The sequence below is a fragment of the Malaya genurostris genome, chromosome 3 (assembly GCF_030247185.1).
Source record: "Malaya genurostris strain Urasoe2022 chromosome 3, Malgen_1.1, whole genome shotgun sequence".
Taxonomy (NCBI): domain Eukaryota; kingdom Metazoa; phylum Arthropoda; class Insecta; order Diptera; family Culicidae; genus Malaya; species Malaya genurostris.
In genome coordinates, this window is record NC_080572.1 from 286,539,592 (window position 1) to 286,558,185 (window position 18,594).

Genomic DNA, 18,594 nt, shown 5'->3' on the forward strand with positions numbered 1-18,594 from the left:
CAGCCGAAACCACCATGCCGCATCGACGATTCGACATGTTCGGACAGGATAACCGCTGAATCAATAGTTTAGGGCTAGGTAGTCAGGTCTAACGAACATTCAGGCAGGACAAGATAGTCAATTCGATTTAAGAAGTGAAACAGTTCGGTCCTAAGACTAACAGGTGAGTCAATGTGTAATATTTTTTTAAAACATATTGATGAAATAAAGAACATAAGTATATAATTGAAAATACATGGCTATGAACATTCAAATCAATACGTAGAAATATTTCCAATCAATTGGTGAAAGAATATTACTGATTGAAACTAAACTGAATGAGCTGTAAGTGTCCACATTTCTTCTTGTATTTACCCTTTAATTTCTAATTTACACCCCTATATAGAAAACAAAGATGTGTTCCACATAAAAAGGTTTCGCGGCCTATTTCTGTATATTTCAGTTGACACCTGGTCCCGTATAGTGAAGAGTAAGGCATTCCTAATACCGAAAAGTCGTGTTGTTAGCCTAAACCCATTGTGCGCTGAGGGTTAATTGAAAGTTAGTATAAATTTAATTTTTTTCATCAATAGAGCAGATGGTAGTACAGAAGTGAAATGGATGACGGGCGCGAATTTGGAGATGGAGAAATAGAAGTGCTTGTACATGACCTTTCCTCCTCAAGTCACTGAGTATTATGTTCCAGAAAATATGTCGCAGTATAGAGAAATTATTTCCATCGAAAAGGCGTGAAAGTTTGGTGGAGTTTTTTTTCCCGATATCCGAAATGGTGTACGAATGTTACGTATGCGACTGCAAAAGGCAATTGCGTGTTATGTAATTTGCGGTCATGGCGGAAGGCATGCATGAGAATCAGCCTGAATTACTTGCTCACTACGGTAAATCTTGCACTGGAACTGCGAAAAAGATAACTTCAACCAAAAACAAGAAAACCCGTTCAGCTACGGTCACTAGTGAACCGAGTGCTTCTGTTTCGAAAATACTTTCATCATTAGTAACTGCCATCAACAAAGCACAAACTGTTCAACCAGCCATGATCCCGAGATTGCGAACACCAATGAAAACGAAAAGAAAACAGAAACCACTCACAACAGTAGGTTTGAAAACAACAACACAGACGGCCCCTCGATCCTTGTTTGATGGACATGGAAGCTCCTCTTCTCCACGAAAAAGGTGGTTTTAACGAGATCCAATAACAAAAAAATAATCCTATCTAAAATGAAAAGGCTCATTCGGCCACGCAAATAAAAATATTTAATATATAAAAATAACTCACAAACGTACTTATATAAATCTATTATAAACAATTCTACGACAAATCCGAATTAGCAACTATCCAATCACGGAAGAATGTCACACGCGCATACACCGAGGGCATCCCAATCGAACAGCCGGATGCAGAACCGAATGACACGATACCGACCTGCAGGGAATCAGTATCCCTAACCGTAAGAGGACCACCAGAATCTCCGTTACACGACGAACGACCGCCGTCTCCCGACAAGCAAATGTTCTGATCTTGAATTAAGTTCTCGTTGCTGTTCCAGGTTTGTAAACAGTCAGCATTTGTCATAATTGGATTCCTGGTAAACATGACTACCGATGAGGTCGAGCCAGAATCCGTGGTACGTCCGAAGCCAGTCACGGTTCCGATAAATCCGGAGAAGGTACGATTATCACCGGCCACGGGAATGGAAGTTGGTTGGACACGTTTATTGAACTCGATAGCACTGTTCAGTCGCACTACTGCTATATCGTTTCGGATGTTGGTCCGATCATAACCAGAATGGATCACGATTCCACTGGTGCCAAAACCAATCCTCTGCTGTGAGTCCTCATTATGTGACCGATTATGAGCCCCGATAATGGCCGTTCCTCCAAGAGAATCTTGAACACAATGGGCTGCAGTCAGAATGTAGTAGTTGGTCAGAACCGAACCACCACACAAAGCAGTTCCTTCGGTAAACTGGATCAGCAATGCAATCTGGTAAGGAAACTCTCCTGGGACGGCCTCCTGTCCGTTGGTAATTCTGCTACAAGATGCGCTCGTATTTCGCAGGGCTTGCAACTCAGCGGGTAAACCGGCCCAGTAGTGATCAAATTCTTCGATCGGTCGAACTTGGGACCAATCGATATCAATCCATTTCGCTCTCGCTACCACCAGGTAAGTCACTATCAGCACCAAAGTCTTCATGTCGGATTAGATTAATAACTGCCGATGTCTGTTAATCGGTAAGTTCCTTTTATATTGTACTGACTTGGTGTTATCTTGGACCGATTCAGTCGCGATATAGGTAAGGGAAATTCAGTCGTAAGCTGGGTGTTGATGAAATTCTTATTGCTAGACTAATCGGTGAGAACACAGAAAAAATTTATGGGAGTTAAACAACATATAAATTGACGATCACGAATGTAATGAATAACTAAAGTGTGATTCGGAATCTGTACTAATGAACACACGACAAAGAATAATTTTAAACTTCAATTCCCACGGAAAGAGTCCAAAACTATGCTATATTTACAACTGTGAAGTATGAGAGATAACATCATACTCATATCTTTGGACGGTGCAATGAAAACTAAAGATTAGATGTTTATTATATGGAGAGCTGCAATTCGTAGAAGATTAGCTTCCGTTCGAGATTATTGCCACTAGTGTTCAGTGTAAGTCGAGACTAAATACCCCCCGTTAACGATCACGAAGTTGGTCTAAAACCTTAGTGCTGACATGTAGTTGACATTGCGCGAGCGATTGTCAAATTTCTTTAGGAAGCTACGACCATTTGTAAAAACCGTCGAAGTGATAGGAAGCAAAGGAGATCAAGTAAAATTTCAGTAAAACTATAATTAATATATATTCTTATATAAAAAATTTATTTGTAGCATTGATTTGAAAATTTAAATTGTTCATTGAATTCTGTTCGAAAAATTGAATTGGAAACTAAATTGTGAGTAAATTAAATGATAAAAATTAAAACTATATTAACAATAAAATTATTCACAGCTTTAGCTGAATACTCTAAAATACGGGTGTTCTACTACGAGAATTCCGAAATCATCACGAACAGAAACTAAAGAATTTATCTAATAATATGGAACAACGTCGTCGATCGATTGTGCGACAAACACGTGCTGTTAGTAGAACAGTAGCGAAGGCTGCGAAACATAACCTCGCAAACAGAAAATTATCTCACGAGGGAGAAATTCTATATGATGCAACTTTTCAAGCAACAATGATTGATGTGGAACACGGAAAAGATTATGACTGTGTTGGTTGCGAGCGTCCGAACAATGCAGAGTGGTACATGGTCCAGTGCAGAGACTGCGATCGATGGTATCACTTCACGTGTGCCAAAGTGAATACAGCTACCGTTCATACGTCAGTCTTTACGTGTGTATTGTGTGTGCCGCGGATTCCAGCTCCACCACCGAGCTCTGTCACAGGTCAGTCGAGTAGATCTAGCGCGAGGAAAGCGCGAATTGATCGGGAACTTGAACGCCTTGAAGAAGAGAAGCGAATGATGGATGATATGCAAAAGGAAAAGCTGGAGCAGGCCCAAGCATTGCTAGAAAAAGCCACACAGGAGAAACTTGAACGTACAAGGCAGTATATCGCTAAAAAGTATGACTTACGCAGCCTGCAGGATGAGAATGAGGAAATCTCTAGCATTCGCAGTTATGGTACAACCCGAACAATCGATCGAGTAGGAGATTGGGTAGACAACCAAGTCATTCGCCCGGGAGACCAGGCAAAGATAATTTCTGGATCTGACACAGGTGCTCAGACATTCACACCTACAGACACAGACTTGCCGTCTGCTTCAAATAGCAATAGCAACGAATGCAATTGTAAGTACAGATGCTTTTGGACAACCACCTAGCCATACAATATGTGAGACCGATCTGGAACCCCTTGTTGCTACAACGGGAAGCACCACGATTGAGGAGAAGTTAGACGAGGATTCAAATGTCGTTATCAAGGACAGATCGTACCATACGATTACTCCTATAATTTCGCACGTGGACATTCAGCCATTACTGTCTCTACTGGAAGAAGCAAAGGCGACCTCTAGTGAAATAGTATCTCAGAAACTAGGAAAACATGCGGAGTCATACGATAAATGGCGTAACAATAATATTGCGTTGCGGGAGCTAGAGTTGCAACACCAGAAAGAAAATGATATTCGTCGGAAGCGAGAACTGGTACTAATAGAAAAAATCAAATCTCTGGAGGTGCAGCGAGAACAATATGAACTCGATCTACAGCGACGAGAAGATGAGCTTAAGTCACAGTGGCGAAATTTTCGAGAAGTACAAGAGATTCGAGAAGGACGACAGCAACAGCAGTTGATCGAAAAGGATAATGAGCTTCGACGTGTACATGAATCAGAAGAAGGATTTAGAAAGCAATTGAATCAACTAATTCATAAGGGTCAACTGCAACAGATGAACGATGAGGGAGTCGATGCATTACCGATATTGGAAGAATTGCCGGAAACACTTCGCGAGAGCTGTACATTATCGAAGACACTTCCTCATCTGAATTCAAATAAGGTGATGTCTGATCAGCGGTCGTACTCGGAAGCTATTGTCTCAGGATTCAACGAGGATTGGTACAACAAAGAGATCGAGAAACTTCATCATTGCCGAAGACAGAATGCGGAAACAGAATCGAATTTCAGTTCTGCATCAAAAACGGTTAGTGTTGAATTTTCCAATGCTCCTCCTATTACAATGCCAAATAAATGCAGTCCCTTATATAAAAATCAACCGGTTAGCCCTTCATTAATCGCTACCCCGATGGGAGGTCGTACGAACCATTCATACAATATACCCTGCCCTAATGTTGCCCCCCAACCTCCACCAGCTGGTGTTTGTAACATATCACCCAAGCAGTGGTTGCCTTATTCCGCTGAGTCAATAAAAAATTTACCAGGAGTAACAGTTGGTCCATCATCACAACAGCTTGCTGCGAGGCATGTTGTTTCTAAAGAACTGCCTACGTTCACTGGAGATCCAGTCGATTGACCTCTTTTCATTAGTAGCTATCAACATTCAACACAAGCCTGCGGGTTTTCAGATTCCGAGAACTTGTTAAGACTCCAACGCTGTCTCAAAGGTTGTGCAAAAGAAGCTGTAAGTAGTTTCTTGTTACATCCTTCGACTGTCTCTCAGGTTATTTCAACACTCCAAATTCTGTATGGACGTCCAGAACAAATAGTGCAGAATTTGATCATGAAGGTGCGCACGACTCCTGCTCCGAAGGTAGATAAAATGGATTCGTTGATAAGTTTTGGGTTGGTGGTACAAAATCTTTGTGGACATCTAAAGGCAGTCGGACTCGATAAGCACTTATCCAATCCAATGCTTTTACAGGAATTGGTTGAAAAGCTCCCAGCAACCGTTAAATTTAATTGGGCTCTATACCAACAGCAACTTACCACTGTTGATTTGAGCAGCTTCAGCGAATACATGGCGAAGGTGGCATCAGCGACAAGCAGTGTGGTATTCGTTTCCGGTAGTACGGCGAAGGTGCCACGAGAAGAAACCAAAGGCAGACAATCAAGAGAGAAGGTTTATGTTAATGCACATTCGGTGGATCAGGTACCTCTAGCAGTTAAAGGTAGACAAAATTTTAGTATGCATCGCGAGAAGAAAACGGACATAACAACATGTCCTGTTTGTGGTGGAGAAAACCATCAAGCTAGCAACTGTGCTACTTTCAAGAAATTGACTATAGATGATAGATGGAATATTGTTAAAGATCGTAAACTTTGCAGACGTTGTCTTACACCGCACACACGTTGGCCATGTAGAGGCGAGATGTGTGGTATAAACAGCTGTCATAAACGACACCATCGGCTTCTGCACTATGACCAACCGAATGTCGAATTCAAATCGAAGGGATCAACGTCATCTGGAACTGTAACCATACATCGCCAAATTTCATCTTCCACACTGTTTCGTATATTGCCCGTAACGTTATTTGGATGCAGAGGACAAGTAAATACGTTCGCCTTTTTGGATGATGGGTCATCAGTGACATTAGTAGAAAAGGCGATTGCGGACACACTGGGAGTTCATGGCAAACCGGAATCACTTTGTATTCAGTGGACGAGTGGTATTAACAAAAAATATTCAAATACGGAGCGAGTGAATTTGGATATTGCAGGTATGGGCAGCAAAAAACGATTGATTGCATCTGATGTTTATACAGTTGAACATCTTGGCTTGCCAGAGCAAACACTGAATTACGATGAGATGGCCAAAGAATACAATCATTTGAGAGGACTTCCTATAAGTAGTTTTCAGTGTGCGGTACCAGGTATACTCATTGGCTTAAGCAATACACATTTATTGGCGACACTTAAGCTGCGTGAAGGTAGACTACATGAGCCTATTGCTGCGAAGACTCGCATCGGTTGGGCGGTATTTGGAAATCAACATAGTGGCAAATTTTCTGATGCAAATAATTTCACACATCGGCAGATGCACATATGCTCCAAAACATCGGACGACGATCTTCATAAGCTCGTTCGTGGGTTTTTCTCCGTTGATAGTCTTGGCGTAGTAGCAGCGCCAACTGTAGAAAGTTCAGACGATCAAAGAGCGCGGAAAATATTACAAGATACGACCGTTCGTACCAAAAATGGAAGGTTTTCCACTGGGCTGCTTTGGAAGCACGATTTCATCGAGTTTCCGGATAGTCGTCCAATGGCGGTGAAGCGTTTAATATGCTTGGAAAAACGATTAACAAAGAACCCTCAGCTATACGATAACGTCCGCCAACAGATTAACGATTTTCAGCAGAAGGGGTACGCGCACAAGGCAACCGCTGATGAATTGTCTCGTTACGATCCACTTCGTACTTGGTATTTACCACTAGGAGTAGTTCTGAGTCCAAGAAAACCTGGAAAAGTTAGGCTAATCTGGGATGCAGCGGCAAAAGTGAACGGCGTATCATTGAATACAAAACTCCTGAAAGGACCAGATTTACTAACACCCTTACTATCAGTATTGTTTCAGTACAGGCAACGAAAGGTGGCCATTTGCGCTGATATTAAGGAAATGTTCCACCAGATTCTAATACGAGAGGAGGACCGTAGTGCACAACTTTTTCTGTGGCGCGATGACAAGGATAGTCCTATGGAGACTATGGTTACTGATGTGGCGATTTTTGGAGCGACGTGTTCACCAGCGCAATCACAATATGTGAAGAATTTAAACGCCTCAGAAAATGAAAGCAATCACCCGAGAGCCGCAGAGGCTATAAAATATCGACATTATGTTGATGATTATCTTGAGAGCGTTGATACCGCAGACGAAGCCGTTGAGCTGGCGCTGGAGGTAACAAAGGTGCACGCAAAAGCTGGATTTCTGATTCGAAACTGGATTTCAAATGAACGAAGTGTGATGGAAAAGATTGGAGAAGTTAATCCGACTACCGTTAAAATTTTTGTTGGTAATAAAGAAACTGATTCCGAAAGATTACTTGGATTGATATGGCGGCCAGAAGAAGATGCTTTCTCCTTTTCTTTAACGTTTCGTGAAGAGACCCGGAGATTGATAGAAGAAAAAATCGTTCCAACCAAAAGAGAGTTATTACGAGTAGTGATGAGTCTCTATGACCCACTTGGCCTTATAGCGGCCTTTGTAATACACGGAAAAATCATCATGCAAGAGGTCTGGCGTTCTCGTACTGATTGGGATGAACAAATTCCAGAGAATTTGTTCCTGCGTTGGAAACAATGGTTGGCAGTGCTCAAAATTATTGAGCGTATCAATATTTCTCGTTGCTACTTTCCAGGGTACAGTGACGACGGTTTTGATTCATTGGGGCTGCATGTGTTTGTTGATGCGAGCGAACAAGCATACGCCGCAGTAGCCTATCTCAGAATGGTTGATCGAACGAAAGTACGATGTGTTTTGGTTGCTTCAAAGACTAAAGTGGCTCCATTACAGGCTTTATCAATCCCGAAACTAGAACTGCAAGCAGCTGTACTCGGTGCTCGATTGAGAAAAACTATTGAGGAGAAACACACGTTGCGTATAAAGCATATCTTCTGCTGGACGGATTCCTCTACAGTAATGTCCTGGATTCAATCGGACTTACGTCGTTATCGGCCATACGTAGCATTTCGAGTTAATGAAATATTGAGTTTGTCCAGTATTCGAGAGTGGAGGTGGGTACCAACAAGATTGAACGTCGCAGACGAAGCCACAAAGTGGGGCAAAGGTCCATCGTTCGATCCTAAAAGTCGGTGGTACAGAGGCCCGGAATTTCTTTATGATGCTGAAACAGAGTGGCCAAAGGATTGCCGAAAAATCGAAGAAACGGAGGAGGAGCTTCGACCTGCTTTCGTTTTCACGCACCACGTTATTAATCCTGCTGTTGCATTGGGTAGGTTCTCTAAATGGGAACGCTTACTGCGGTGTATTGCTTATGTACATCGGTATATCGGTAACTGTCGTCGAGCCAATTTGAAATTACCGCGGGAAACAGGAGTATTAACTAGTGAAGAACTGAAAATGGCGGAACGTAGCTTATGGCGTTTAGCGCAATCGGAAGAGTTTCTCGATGAGGTCGCAATTTTAAAATGGAATCAGCAGAAACCAAAAGAGGACCAAAGACCGTTAGAAAGGAATAGTACGATCGCTCATGCAACTCCAGCTCTCGATGAATTCGAAATCATGCGAGTAGATGGACGAACGGAAAATGCAGATTATCTCTCCTATGATGCAAAATACCCTATCATATTGCCGAAGAATCACCGTGTAACCAAATTGTTACTGGATTGGTACCATCGAAAGTTCCGGCATGCTAACGAAGAGACTGTTTTGAATGAGATCAAACAACGATTCTACATTCCACGATTACGGGTACTTGTGCGACTCACTAGGAAAAATTGCATGTGGTGTCGGGTACAAAAAACAGTTCCAGTTGTTCCTAAAATGGGACCATTACCTCGAGTTCGATTATCGCCATTCCTGAGGCCATTTACGTTCGTCGGAATTGATTATTTTGGACCCTATTTTATAAAGATTGGACGTAGTGTTGTTAAACGGTGGGTTTCGTTGTTTACCTGCTTAACTATCAGAGCTATTCATCTCGAGGTGGCGAGCAATTTGTCAACAGATTCATGTAAAAAAGCTATCCGCCGCTTCATTGCTCGCAGAGGATCGCCGCAAGAAATATATACAGACAACGGAACGAACTTCGTCGGGGCGAGTAGAGAGCTACAAACAGAAATAAAGAAAATGAATGGAGAGTTAGGTAGTACATTTACTGACCGTTGTACTCAATGGCGTTTTAATCCACCTGCGGCACCACATATGGGGGGCTGTTGGGAGAGAATGGTACGGTCCGTTAAAGTAGCGCTTGGTTCACTTCCAACAACCCGAAAACTGGACGAAGAGTCATTTGTCACGCTGCTCACAGAAGCTGAGCATATGATAAATTCCCGTCCATTGACCTTTGTACCTTTGAATACACTATCAGAGGAAGCTTTAAGTCCGAATCATTTTTTAATGCTCAGTTCAAATGGGGTTCAACAGTCGATTAAGTGTCCGGTTGATGAAGGGACTGCTATAAATGGGAGTTGGAATATGATTCAACACACTTTAGATAAATTTTGGCGACGGTGGATCCGCGAGTATCTACCGACAATCTCAAGGCGTACTAAATGGTTTAGTGACATTCGGGCGATTAAAGAAGGTGAATTGGTTTGGATAGTAAACGAGAATATGAGAAATAGATGGATCCGAGGTCGTGTGATACGGACGTTTCCAGGCAAGGATGGAACACCACGTCGGGCCGACGTGCAAACATCAGACGGAGTACTTCAGCGCCCTGTCGCAAAACTTGCGTTGATAGATGTTGGAGTGGGTGACGCCGAATCTTACATTCAGACGACACGAGGGGGAGGATGTTCAGTGTAAGTCGAGACTAAATACCCCCCGTTAACGATCACGAAGTTGGTCTAAAACCTTAGTGCTGACATGTAGTTGACATTGCGCGAGCGATTGTCAAATTTCTTTAGGAAGCTACGACCATTTGTAAAAACCGTCGAAGTGATAGGAAGCAAAGGAGATCAAGTAAAATTTCAGTAAAACTATAATTAATATATATTCTTATATAAAAAATTTATTTGTAGCATTGATTTGAAAATTTAAATTGTTCATTGAATTCTGTTCGAAAAATTGAATTGGAAACTAAATTGTGAGTAAATTAAATGATAAAAATTAAAACTATATTAACAATAAAATTATTCACAGCTTTAGCTGAATACTCTAAAATACGGGTGTTCTACTACGAGAATTCCGAAATCATCACGAACAACTAGGTTCTCAGATAACACAACACAATTGCATCATTGTGGCAAAGCTCCTCCATACGCCAGTGACGCATTGTCCGTGAAACTAACTAACTGAATGGAAGCCATCGAAAGATTTTCGAACCCCTTGACAAACAGTTAAATTGTCATTTGGAACCGGATCACTATTCCTGACAGCATACTTTTATGAACACAGTAGTGTGGTCATAGAAGGTAAGAAGTAAAATTTATTGTTCATTATTTCATTTTTCTATTTATTCTCATGGGGCTCCCCGGTGGATTAAGGTTTAATTACCATTATTAATATCAACAATTTTTGACTTGAATTCGTCACAGCTCCCCAAATTATTTCTCAAACTTTTTTATCGTATCTATCTCTGACTTCGGGAAAGGCCACGGCCTCTCGCCTCTAACTTTCCTCACCCCTTCTGGGTACGTAGCTGTCGGAAACATTTAAAATATTGAAACCGTTGAATTATATAGAATAACATTTCAATTTACTGAGTGTTCTCATATAAAGAAGAGAACTAATGATTCCCTCATGGATTGAATAGAACGATTGATTTCATAATTTTGACATTTGTAGTAGATTTTTCAAATAAGTGTCTCTTCAATATGTTAAAATTGGGATGCCAAAACTCTTGTAACACATTTTAACACCTATAACTTCCAAAAGGTAATACATATAATCAAGGATGGCTTTTATCGTATCAAACAACGCTCACCAGCAACTCTTCACACGAATGAATCAGTGCCATCGAAGAGAGACGGAAATCATCGCAACAACAAAAACCCGACATGGCTCATTTAACATAGAATCGACACCAGTGCGAGAGCGAATTTCTCTCGATGACATTTCTGAGAATCAAAGGTTAGCACGCTGCTGTGGGGATCTTCTCTGAAGCAACAAACGGTCGCTTATTCTCGTTTCGCGATCCGATTCTATACAGGCAGTTGATAATTGCGATAGAATCATTTTACTATTGCCGCTTATTCTAACTATGTGCATATAACCTTTGTATAAGTTGTGTCTATGAAAATGTCTGTGAATGCTCCACACAAGGGTTTGGAAATATTGCAACCTAGTACGAGAATCATCAAGTTGAATCATGGATTCGATTTTCTACGATAATTGTCAACTTGCGATTCTCTCTTGAGAAATTCCACACAGCAACGATTATTATCAGACTGTAATTTTTTTTAAGGCCTGTGAAATACTCAGAGTATGAAGTGGAGCGAAGAAATGTAGCAAAATTCTCTCACGGTGCATGCATTGAGAGCCTCGAGTTCTTGTAGCATCTTCTACCGGATTGAAAATGTTGTATACAATATAAATAGCAATATAGCAGCTTCTGTCAAATTTTCGGCAATCACCAACATTGCATATAATGCTTCGTAACAAACAAAAGTCGGATGTAACGCCTCGTAACGCTTGTATCTTTCAAAAATGTAGCGCATGTAACGTTTTGTAACACTTAAAACAAACAAAAAATAAACATGTGACGATTTGTAACGCCTATAACTCACAACAAACTAACGCATCCAGCGCTTCGTAATGTCAAAAACTTATACAGAATAACACACGTCGTAACGTCTGTTACTTATAAAAACTAACGCTTCGTAACGCCTTTGTATTATCTGTAACTCATAAAAAGTAACGCATGTAACGCTTTGTAACGTCAATAGTTCACAAAAAAAAGTAATGCATCTGACGCTTTGTAGCGTCTATAACTAACAAAAACCCTTCTTAATCCACCGCTATTAAGCATTATCACACCGCCTTTCTCTTTCTTCCAAACAGTCTCATAAAAATATCTTTCATCTTTTCCTTAAATAATTTATGACACTAATTTGTACTCATTTTTGACACCAATTGATTCAGATGGAATCGAGTAGTTCACAAAAGCATTCTTCACTGTTTATATCACATAGTAGGCATCATTCTTCCAACCAAGCGCTTGACATTTGCGTTGCCTATTTGTATGAGAAGAGTGATGCTAATCTAAAAACGTGATTAATCCACCTAGCAGTGAGATGATACCTTTTTGCCTTTCTCTATAGAAAGGTATTAGAATTGCTGGAAAAACCGACTTTCGAACGGAGCCTCGGAGACCCATAGTGTTATATACCATTCGACTCAGCTCGACGAGATCGGAAAATGTCTGTGTGTGTGTGTGTGTATGTGTGTGTGTGTGTATGTGTGTGTGTGTATGTGTGTGCACTTTTCGAAGATATTTGAACGCGCTCAATTTTCTCAGAGATGGCTCAACCGATTTTAACAAATTCGGGCTCGTTTGAAAGCTACTATCGGGGCATTGATCAAGTTCGAAGATAAAATAGCTGTGACTTTTGGTTCCGGAGATATGGTTGTATAAGTGACGTGACCGACAAAAAGCGTTGTATTTGAACGCGCTCAATTTTCTCAGAGATGGCTGAACCGATTTGAACAAACTTGGACTCGTTTGAAAGCTACTGGCGGGCCATTGATCAAGTTCGAAGATCAAATGGCTGTGACTTTTGGTTCCGGAGATATGATTGTATAAGTGACGTAACCGACAAAAAGCGTTGTATTTGAACGCGCTCAATTTTCTCAGAGATGGCTGATCCGATTTTAACAAACTTGGGCTCGTTTGAAAGCTACTGTCGGGCCGTTGATCAAGTTCGAAGATCCAATGGTTGTGACTTTTGGTTCCAGATATATGATGGTATAAGTGACGTAACCGACAAAACACGTTGATTTTTACCGCTCTTGTATATATAAGGGTGCCAAAATTTTGGGATCAACTCTATTTTAGTAAAGTTCTAGTGCTCAAAAGTTTAAGCACCTCGAAAAAAGCCTTCATGCAAAATTTGACCTAAATTGGACATGCTTAAGGGGTGCTGCCCGGTGGTAAAGGTTTGACAATTTTCGATCTTGAAAAAGCACCATAGGGGGGAGTACATGAAATTTCCAAAATCGAAAATTTTTTTTGATGCCAAAACTCTTAAAACTGCATAAAACATCGAAATTTAGTGTCATCTCAAAAAAAAATTTTTTTGAAAAAATCAACTTTCTGGGACTTAGAAAAATTTTCATATTTTTTCTAAGTCCCAAAAAGTCGATTTTTTCAAAAAAATTTTTTTTCGAGATGACACTAAATCTCGACGTTTCATGCAATTCTAAGCCTTTTGGCATCAAAAATTTTTTTTCGATTTCGAAAATTTCATGTACTCCCCCCTATGGTGATTTTTCAAGATATATGAAAATTTCACTGAGTGGACTAAGAAAGCTTTTTTTAGATTAGCATCACTGTTCTCATACAAATAGGCAACGCAAATGTCAAGCACTAGTTTGGAAAAATGATGCTGACTGTGTGACATAAACACTGAAGCATGCTTTTGTGAACTACTCGAATCAATCTGAATCAATTGGCGTCTAAAATTATTTAATAAATTTATGAAACATATTTTCATGAGACTGTTATGAAAGAAGAGAAAGGCATTATCACACCACTAGGTGGATTAAGAAGGGTTTTTTATCAATACGCATGTGTTTTTTCATGGATATTCTTAGGTGTTTTAGTTCTCATGACATTATTTTAATTATCGTCGTTTTAAACGGCAAATTGAGATTTTAATCACTCATTACCATGTAATGCCGAAACTGCAAAACATATCGAATTTCAATCTTAGCGTGTGACAATCGATTGAACATTCCATGAGATGTCGAAGTAAGTTTCACTTTAGAGTTTTTCGTCATTATTTATGGTACTTCCAGAGCCGGTATTCAGGAATTAGCATAGCCCAAAATGATTCGAATGGCCATAAATTATTACGCCAAACAATTTACATGAAATTTACAAACTCATCATCTGTAATTCCAGAATCGGATAAAATTCACCAATTTTGTATGGGACCTTAAGTCCTGTAATATTTGTTTTTGAAGTTCGATTTGGTCTTTTTTGAGAAAATGTTTGAGCTTTGAGAATCGATTCGATACTGGAACCGGAATTCTAAAATCGGTGTAGCCGAAATCAGTTAAATTCATTTCAGATTTCATTTGAATCTTAGATCGGTTCAGCCATCTACGAGAAAAATAAATTGCATTATTTTAATTTCGTTTCACATATCATCCTGTGGTTCCGCAATCAGAAGTCGGATCCAAACGTAATTCAGGAACCTTGTTTGGGAGTATACGACTTTTCATATGAATCTGAGTTTGTAGAAAACGGTTTAACCATCTCCGAGAAAATTGAGTGAAATTATTTGTCACACACGCATTTGCTGATCTCGACGAACTGAGTCGTATGGTATATGGAAGTCATGTTCTTCCAGTATTTATTGCTGTAAATAGTTTAAATCAATATAATTATGGAATTACTTCCAACTCGATAATGCAGGTATCATCTGGTTTACATATGCCATATTCGAAAGATTATGTTGCCAAAAATGAACCGTGCTAAAATTGGTCCGAGGCAAATTGTCATAAAAAAGGATGCTGTACACAGTCTTTTTGGTACTTAGAAACAATTATATGTAACAGTATAAAAAATCGTGTTTCATGTTGCTCCCAAGCATTGCTTTTTCATACAGCGCTCAAAATTCCTTCTACTGGAATAAGGCTTACACAAAAATATCGATATCTCCGTTAAAAATGGACGGATTTTAACAATCTATGGCTTGTTGGATAGGTATTACCGAGCGAAATCTAAGTCTGGAAACATATTCTGTTTTCAAGGTCAAATGTGACAGATACTGTCAAAAAACTGAAAATTTTGACATAAAACTTCGTATAACTCAAAAAGTAAACATCCGATCTCAAAATCATTCAATAGCGTTTTGGGTGACGGGGAGACCTTTCATTTGCGACTAGTTTGATCAAAATCGGTCCAGCCATCTCTGAGATCTCGACCTCTTAGTTGACAACACACACACACACACACACAGACATTTGCTCAGTTCGTCGAGCTGAATCGATTGGTATATGACATTCGGCCCTCCGGGCCTCGGAAAATTTTTCGAAAGTTTGAGCAAATTCTATACCTATTTTTTATATATATAAAAAAAGGTAAAAAGGCTTAGAATTGCATGAAACGTCGAGATTTAGTGTCATCTCGAAAAAAAAATTTTTTTTAAATCGACTTTCTGGGATAGTCGATGTTTTCAAAAAAAATTTTTTTTTAGAAAACACTAAATCTCGACGTTTCATGCAATTTTAAGATTTTCGGCATCAAAAAAAATTTTCGATTTCGGAAATTTCATGTACTTCGAACTTCGTATTGTCATAACTCGAAAAAAAAGCAACGCTTCGTAACGTCTTAAACTTACAAAACATTACTTCGTAACGCCTGATTCACAAAAAAGTAACACTTTTAATGCTTCCTGTAACTTACAATAAAGTAACGCATGTAACGCTTCGTAACGTCTATGAATCACGAAAAAGTAACACATGCAACGCTTCGTAACGCCTATAACATACAAAAAAGTTACACATGTAAAAGAAGCGTTACATTACGCTTATGATTTATAAAAATATGACGCCTGTAATGCTTCGTAACGTCTATAACTTAAAAAATAACGCTTCGTAACGTCTATAACTGTGAGAAAATTTGCGCATGAAACATTTGTAACGCTTCGTAACGCCAATAACATACAAAAAAGTAACGCATGTAACGCTTTGTAACGCCTATTACTTATAAATATAACGTATGTAACGCTTCATTATACCTATGATTCACAAAAAAACACATGTAACGGTTCTTAACGTCTATACCTTTCGAAAAAGTAACGCATGTTGCGAATCGTAACACCTATAACTTACAAAATTGCGAGATATGTAACACTACGTAACACATATAACTTCCTTAAAAGTAACGCATAGTAAATCGTTTACCGCAAGGGATTAACCCTTATAACGGTTTTAACATTCAGAAATTCCTCAAAACAACTGATATGATCTATAACCATCAATTTAAGAAAATTATCATATGCAACGCTTTCTAGCTTTTTTAACTTAACGTAACGCTTTCCATCTCACACAAATATCGAGAGAAACGCTTCGTCTATTTTTTCCATATTGGGAACGGGTTTATCGTGATAGGTAAGTCGATGCCTTTCACGCAACCCGTCTGGGTTCGATTCCGACTCCGCACATATAGGATCAGAAAGTTATTCTATCCCGAAGAGGCGAATGACCTTAAGGTTCAAACCTCTATAATCGGCCCTTTTGAAATCATTAGTTTAGTATGGAAAATGTTCAACAAAAAATTTGTTGTAAATTGATGAAATTCGTTAAATATCTTCTCACAATAAAAATGTAAGTAAAATTAAATATTTTATGTTACATCAGTAGAGAGATGGGCCGAAAAGCAGAGCTAAGGGTACAGACACTAGCAGCCATTGTGGCACTACACGAAGAAGGTTATTCAATGCGAAAAATTACCTCTAAATTGTACTGTTCCTAAAAAATACAGTAATGAGAACTTTTTAAAGAAAAATGGATTTTTGAACATTTCATAAACATTGTAAATTGGACCCAAACTTTTGACCGGTAGTGTATATTTCTATACGTGATATAATCACTTATTAAAACTAGATTTACTAAAAAATTGAGCAAAACGTTCACTTCAGAGTGAAACTTTTCAACGTTGATCGGAAAGTTTCATCAAATAAACAGGTAATGGAGTAGCCATTTTTATCTAACGTCAAACCAAACACAAAACTTTACCTTTTAATTCTTATGCATTTAGCACTTGGATGAAAAAAAGAGCAAATTTATCTGGAAACCTTGTTCATGAAAAAACAGTATTCAAACTAGCTCAAGACGGCTCTACGTCTTAACAAAGACTAAAGCACAAATCGTTGAATGATGAATGGTTTTGATGAAATCCCGAGCTTTTCATCGAGTGACTGTTACCATTTTTTCATCTCTGTCGAATCACGAGGAGTAGATTGAATAAGACAATAAACCTAGAAAAGGAGGAGGTGAAATAAATCATTGATTCTAAATCGCACATTTCAAGATAACACTTTTAGCTGACTAATTCTAGCTGATTGGAGAATATACTGAAGCAGTACTTGAATGTCAGTTGAAATGGAAATTCCAAATATATATGAAAATCCACATCTCATCAATTATAATTTTCATCGCAGTCATTCATTATTATATGTGGGAATATCCATCCGGAAATAATGTCTCTGGTTTCATCATACATCTTTTGTAGATTATCTTCATTCTATAACCGATTACAGGGCACTGATACCAAACGATGCTATAAAAGTCATGAGAATTCTCCCGAATAGACCACATCAAGTCGAAACATATTGTGACAACATTATGATGAAGACCATCGCTCTGTTGATTGGCGCCTTGGCCCTGGCCTCGGCCTCTGTCGATTTGTCCAAAGTTAAACGCATTGAAGAGCTGGATGAGTTTTGGGCGCAGCTGGATCCGCATTTGCAAATGCATCGTGGAACGAAGGCGGTTCCAGATAGCAGAATAGTGAACGGCGAGGAGGCCCAACCGGGACAGTTCCCATACCAGGCGCTGGTGTTGAGCTTTTTTGAGAATGGTAATTCGGGATTGTGCGGAGGTACGCTACTGACACAAAACTTCGTAATGACCGCTGCTCACTGTGTTGTCATTGGATCTTTGGCTACCCATGGCACCGTCATTCTTGGAGCTCACAATCGACAGATCGTTGAGGAAACCCAACAAAGAATCGATTTCGCATCCATCAACGTTCATGCCAACTATTCTGCTTCGTTATTGCGTAACGATATCGCCACCATCCAACTGGCAACTCCGGCAGTGTTCAACGCAGTTGTTCAACCCATCGATCTTCCGGCGATTTCGGATGATCGCACATTTGCAGGATTGACGGGCATCATCTCAGGATTCGGACGTACCTCCGATGAAACCGGTTCGCCTGCTTCCGACGTGGTCATGTACACAAGCAACCCGATTGTCACTAATGCCGATTGTCAATCGGCATGGAATGCCATTTTGATTCAAGCGCAGAACATCTGTTTGTCCGGAGAGGGCGGCCGGTCGGTTTGTAATGGTGATTCCGGTGGTCCTCTTGCGGTTCGAGAAAACGACCGTAGTCTACAGGTTGGCATTTCTTCGTTTGTCCACTCAAGTGGCTGTGCCTCCGGAATTCCTGCTGCATTTGTCCGCGTCACACACTATCTGACCTGGATTCGTGAAAACTCCGATGTTGTGTTGCGAGACTAGAGCGCAATCAGTTCTGTAAAGATGTTTTATCTGGAAATACAAAAT

The 18,594-nt window shown here is 39.8% G+C and overlaps 3 protein-coding genes across 3 annotated transcripts; 2 read left to right on the forward strand and 1 right to left on the reverse strand.

The window, feature by feature from the left end:
* Window positions 1–1,237: 1,237 nt before the first annotated feature.
* Window positions 1,238–2,200, reverse strand: LOC131434496 (brachyurin-like). The gene has a single exon (XM_058601245.1). It carries the CDS (start codon window positions 2,192–2,194, stop codon window positions 1,310–1,312), a length of 885 nt encoding a protein of 294 aa, XP_058457228.1. The 5' UTR covers window positions 2,195–2,200; the 3' UTR covers window positions 1,238–1,309.
* Window positions 2,201–3,233: 1,033 nt separating this feature from the next.
* Window positions 3,234–17,615, forward strand: LOC131434368 (uncharacterized). Its single transcript, XM_058601039.1, has 4 exons — window positions 3,234–3,749; window positions 3,802–4,698; window positions 5,176–8,880; window positions 17,565–17,615. Exons 1-4 carry the CDS (start codon window positions 3,234–3,236, stop codon window positions 17,613–17,615), a joined length of 5,169 nt encoding a protein of 1,722 aa, XP_058457022.1.
* On the forward strand, window positions 17,606–18,549 carry LOC131434485 (brachyurin-like). The gene has a single exon (XM_058601234.1). It carries the CDS (start codon window positions 17,650–17,652, stop codon window positions 18,547–18,549), a length of 900 nt encoding a protein of 299 aa, XP_058457217.1. The 5' UTR covers window positions 17,606–17,649.
* Window positions 18,550–18,594: the final 45 nt, after the last annotated feature.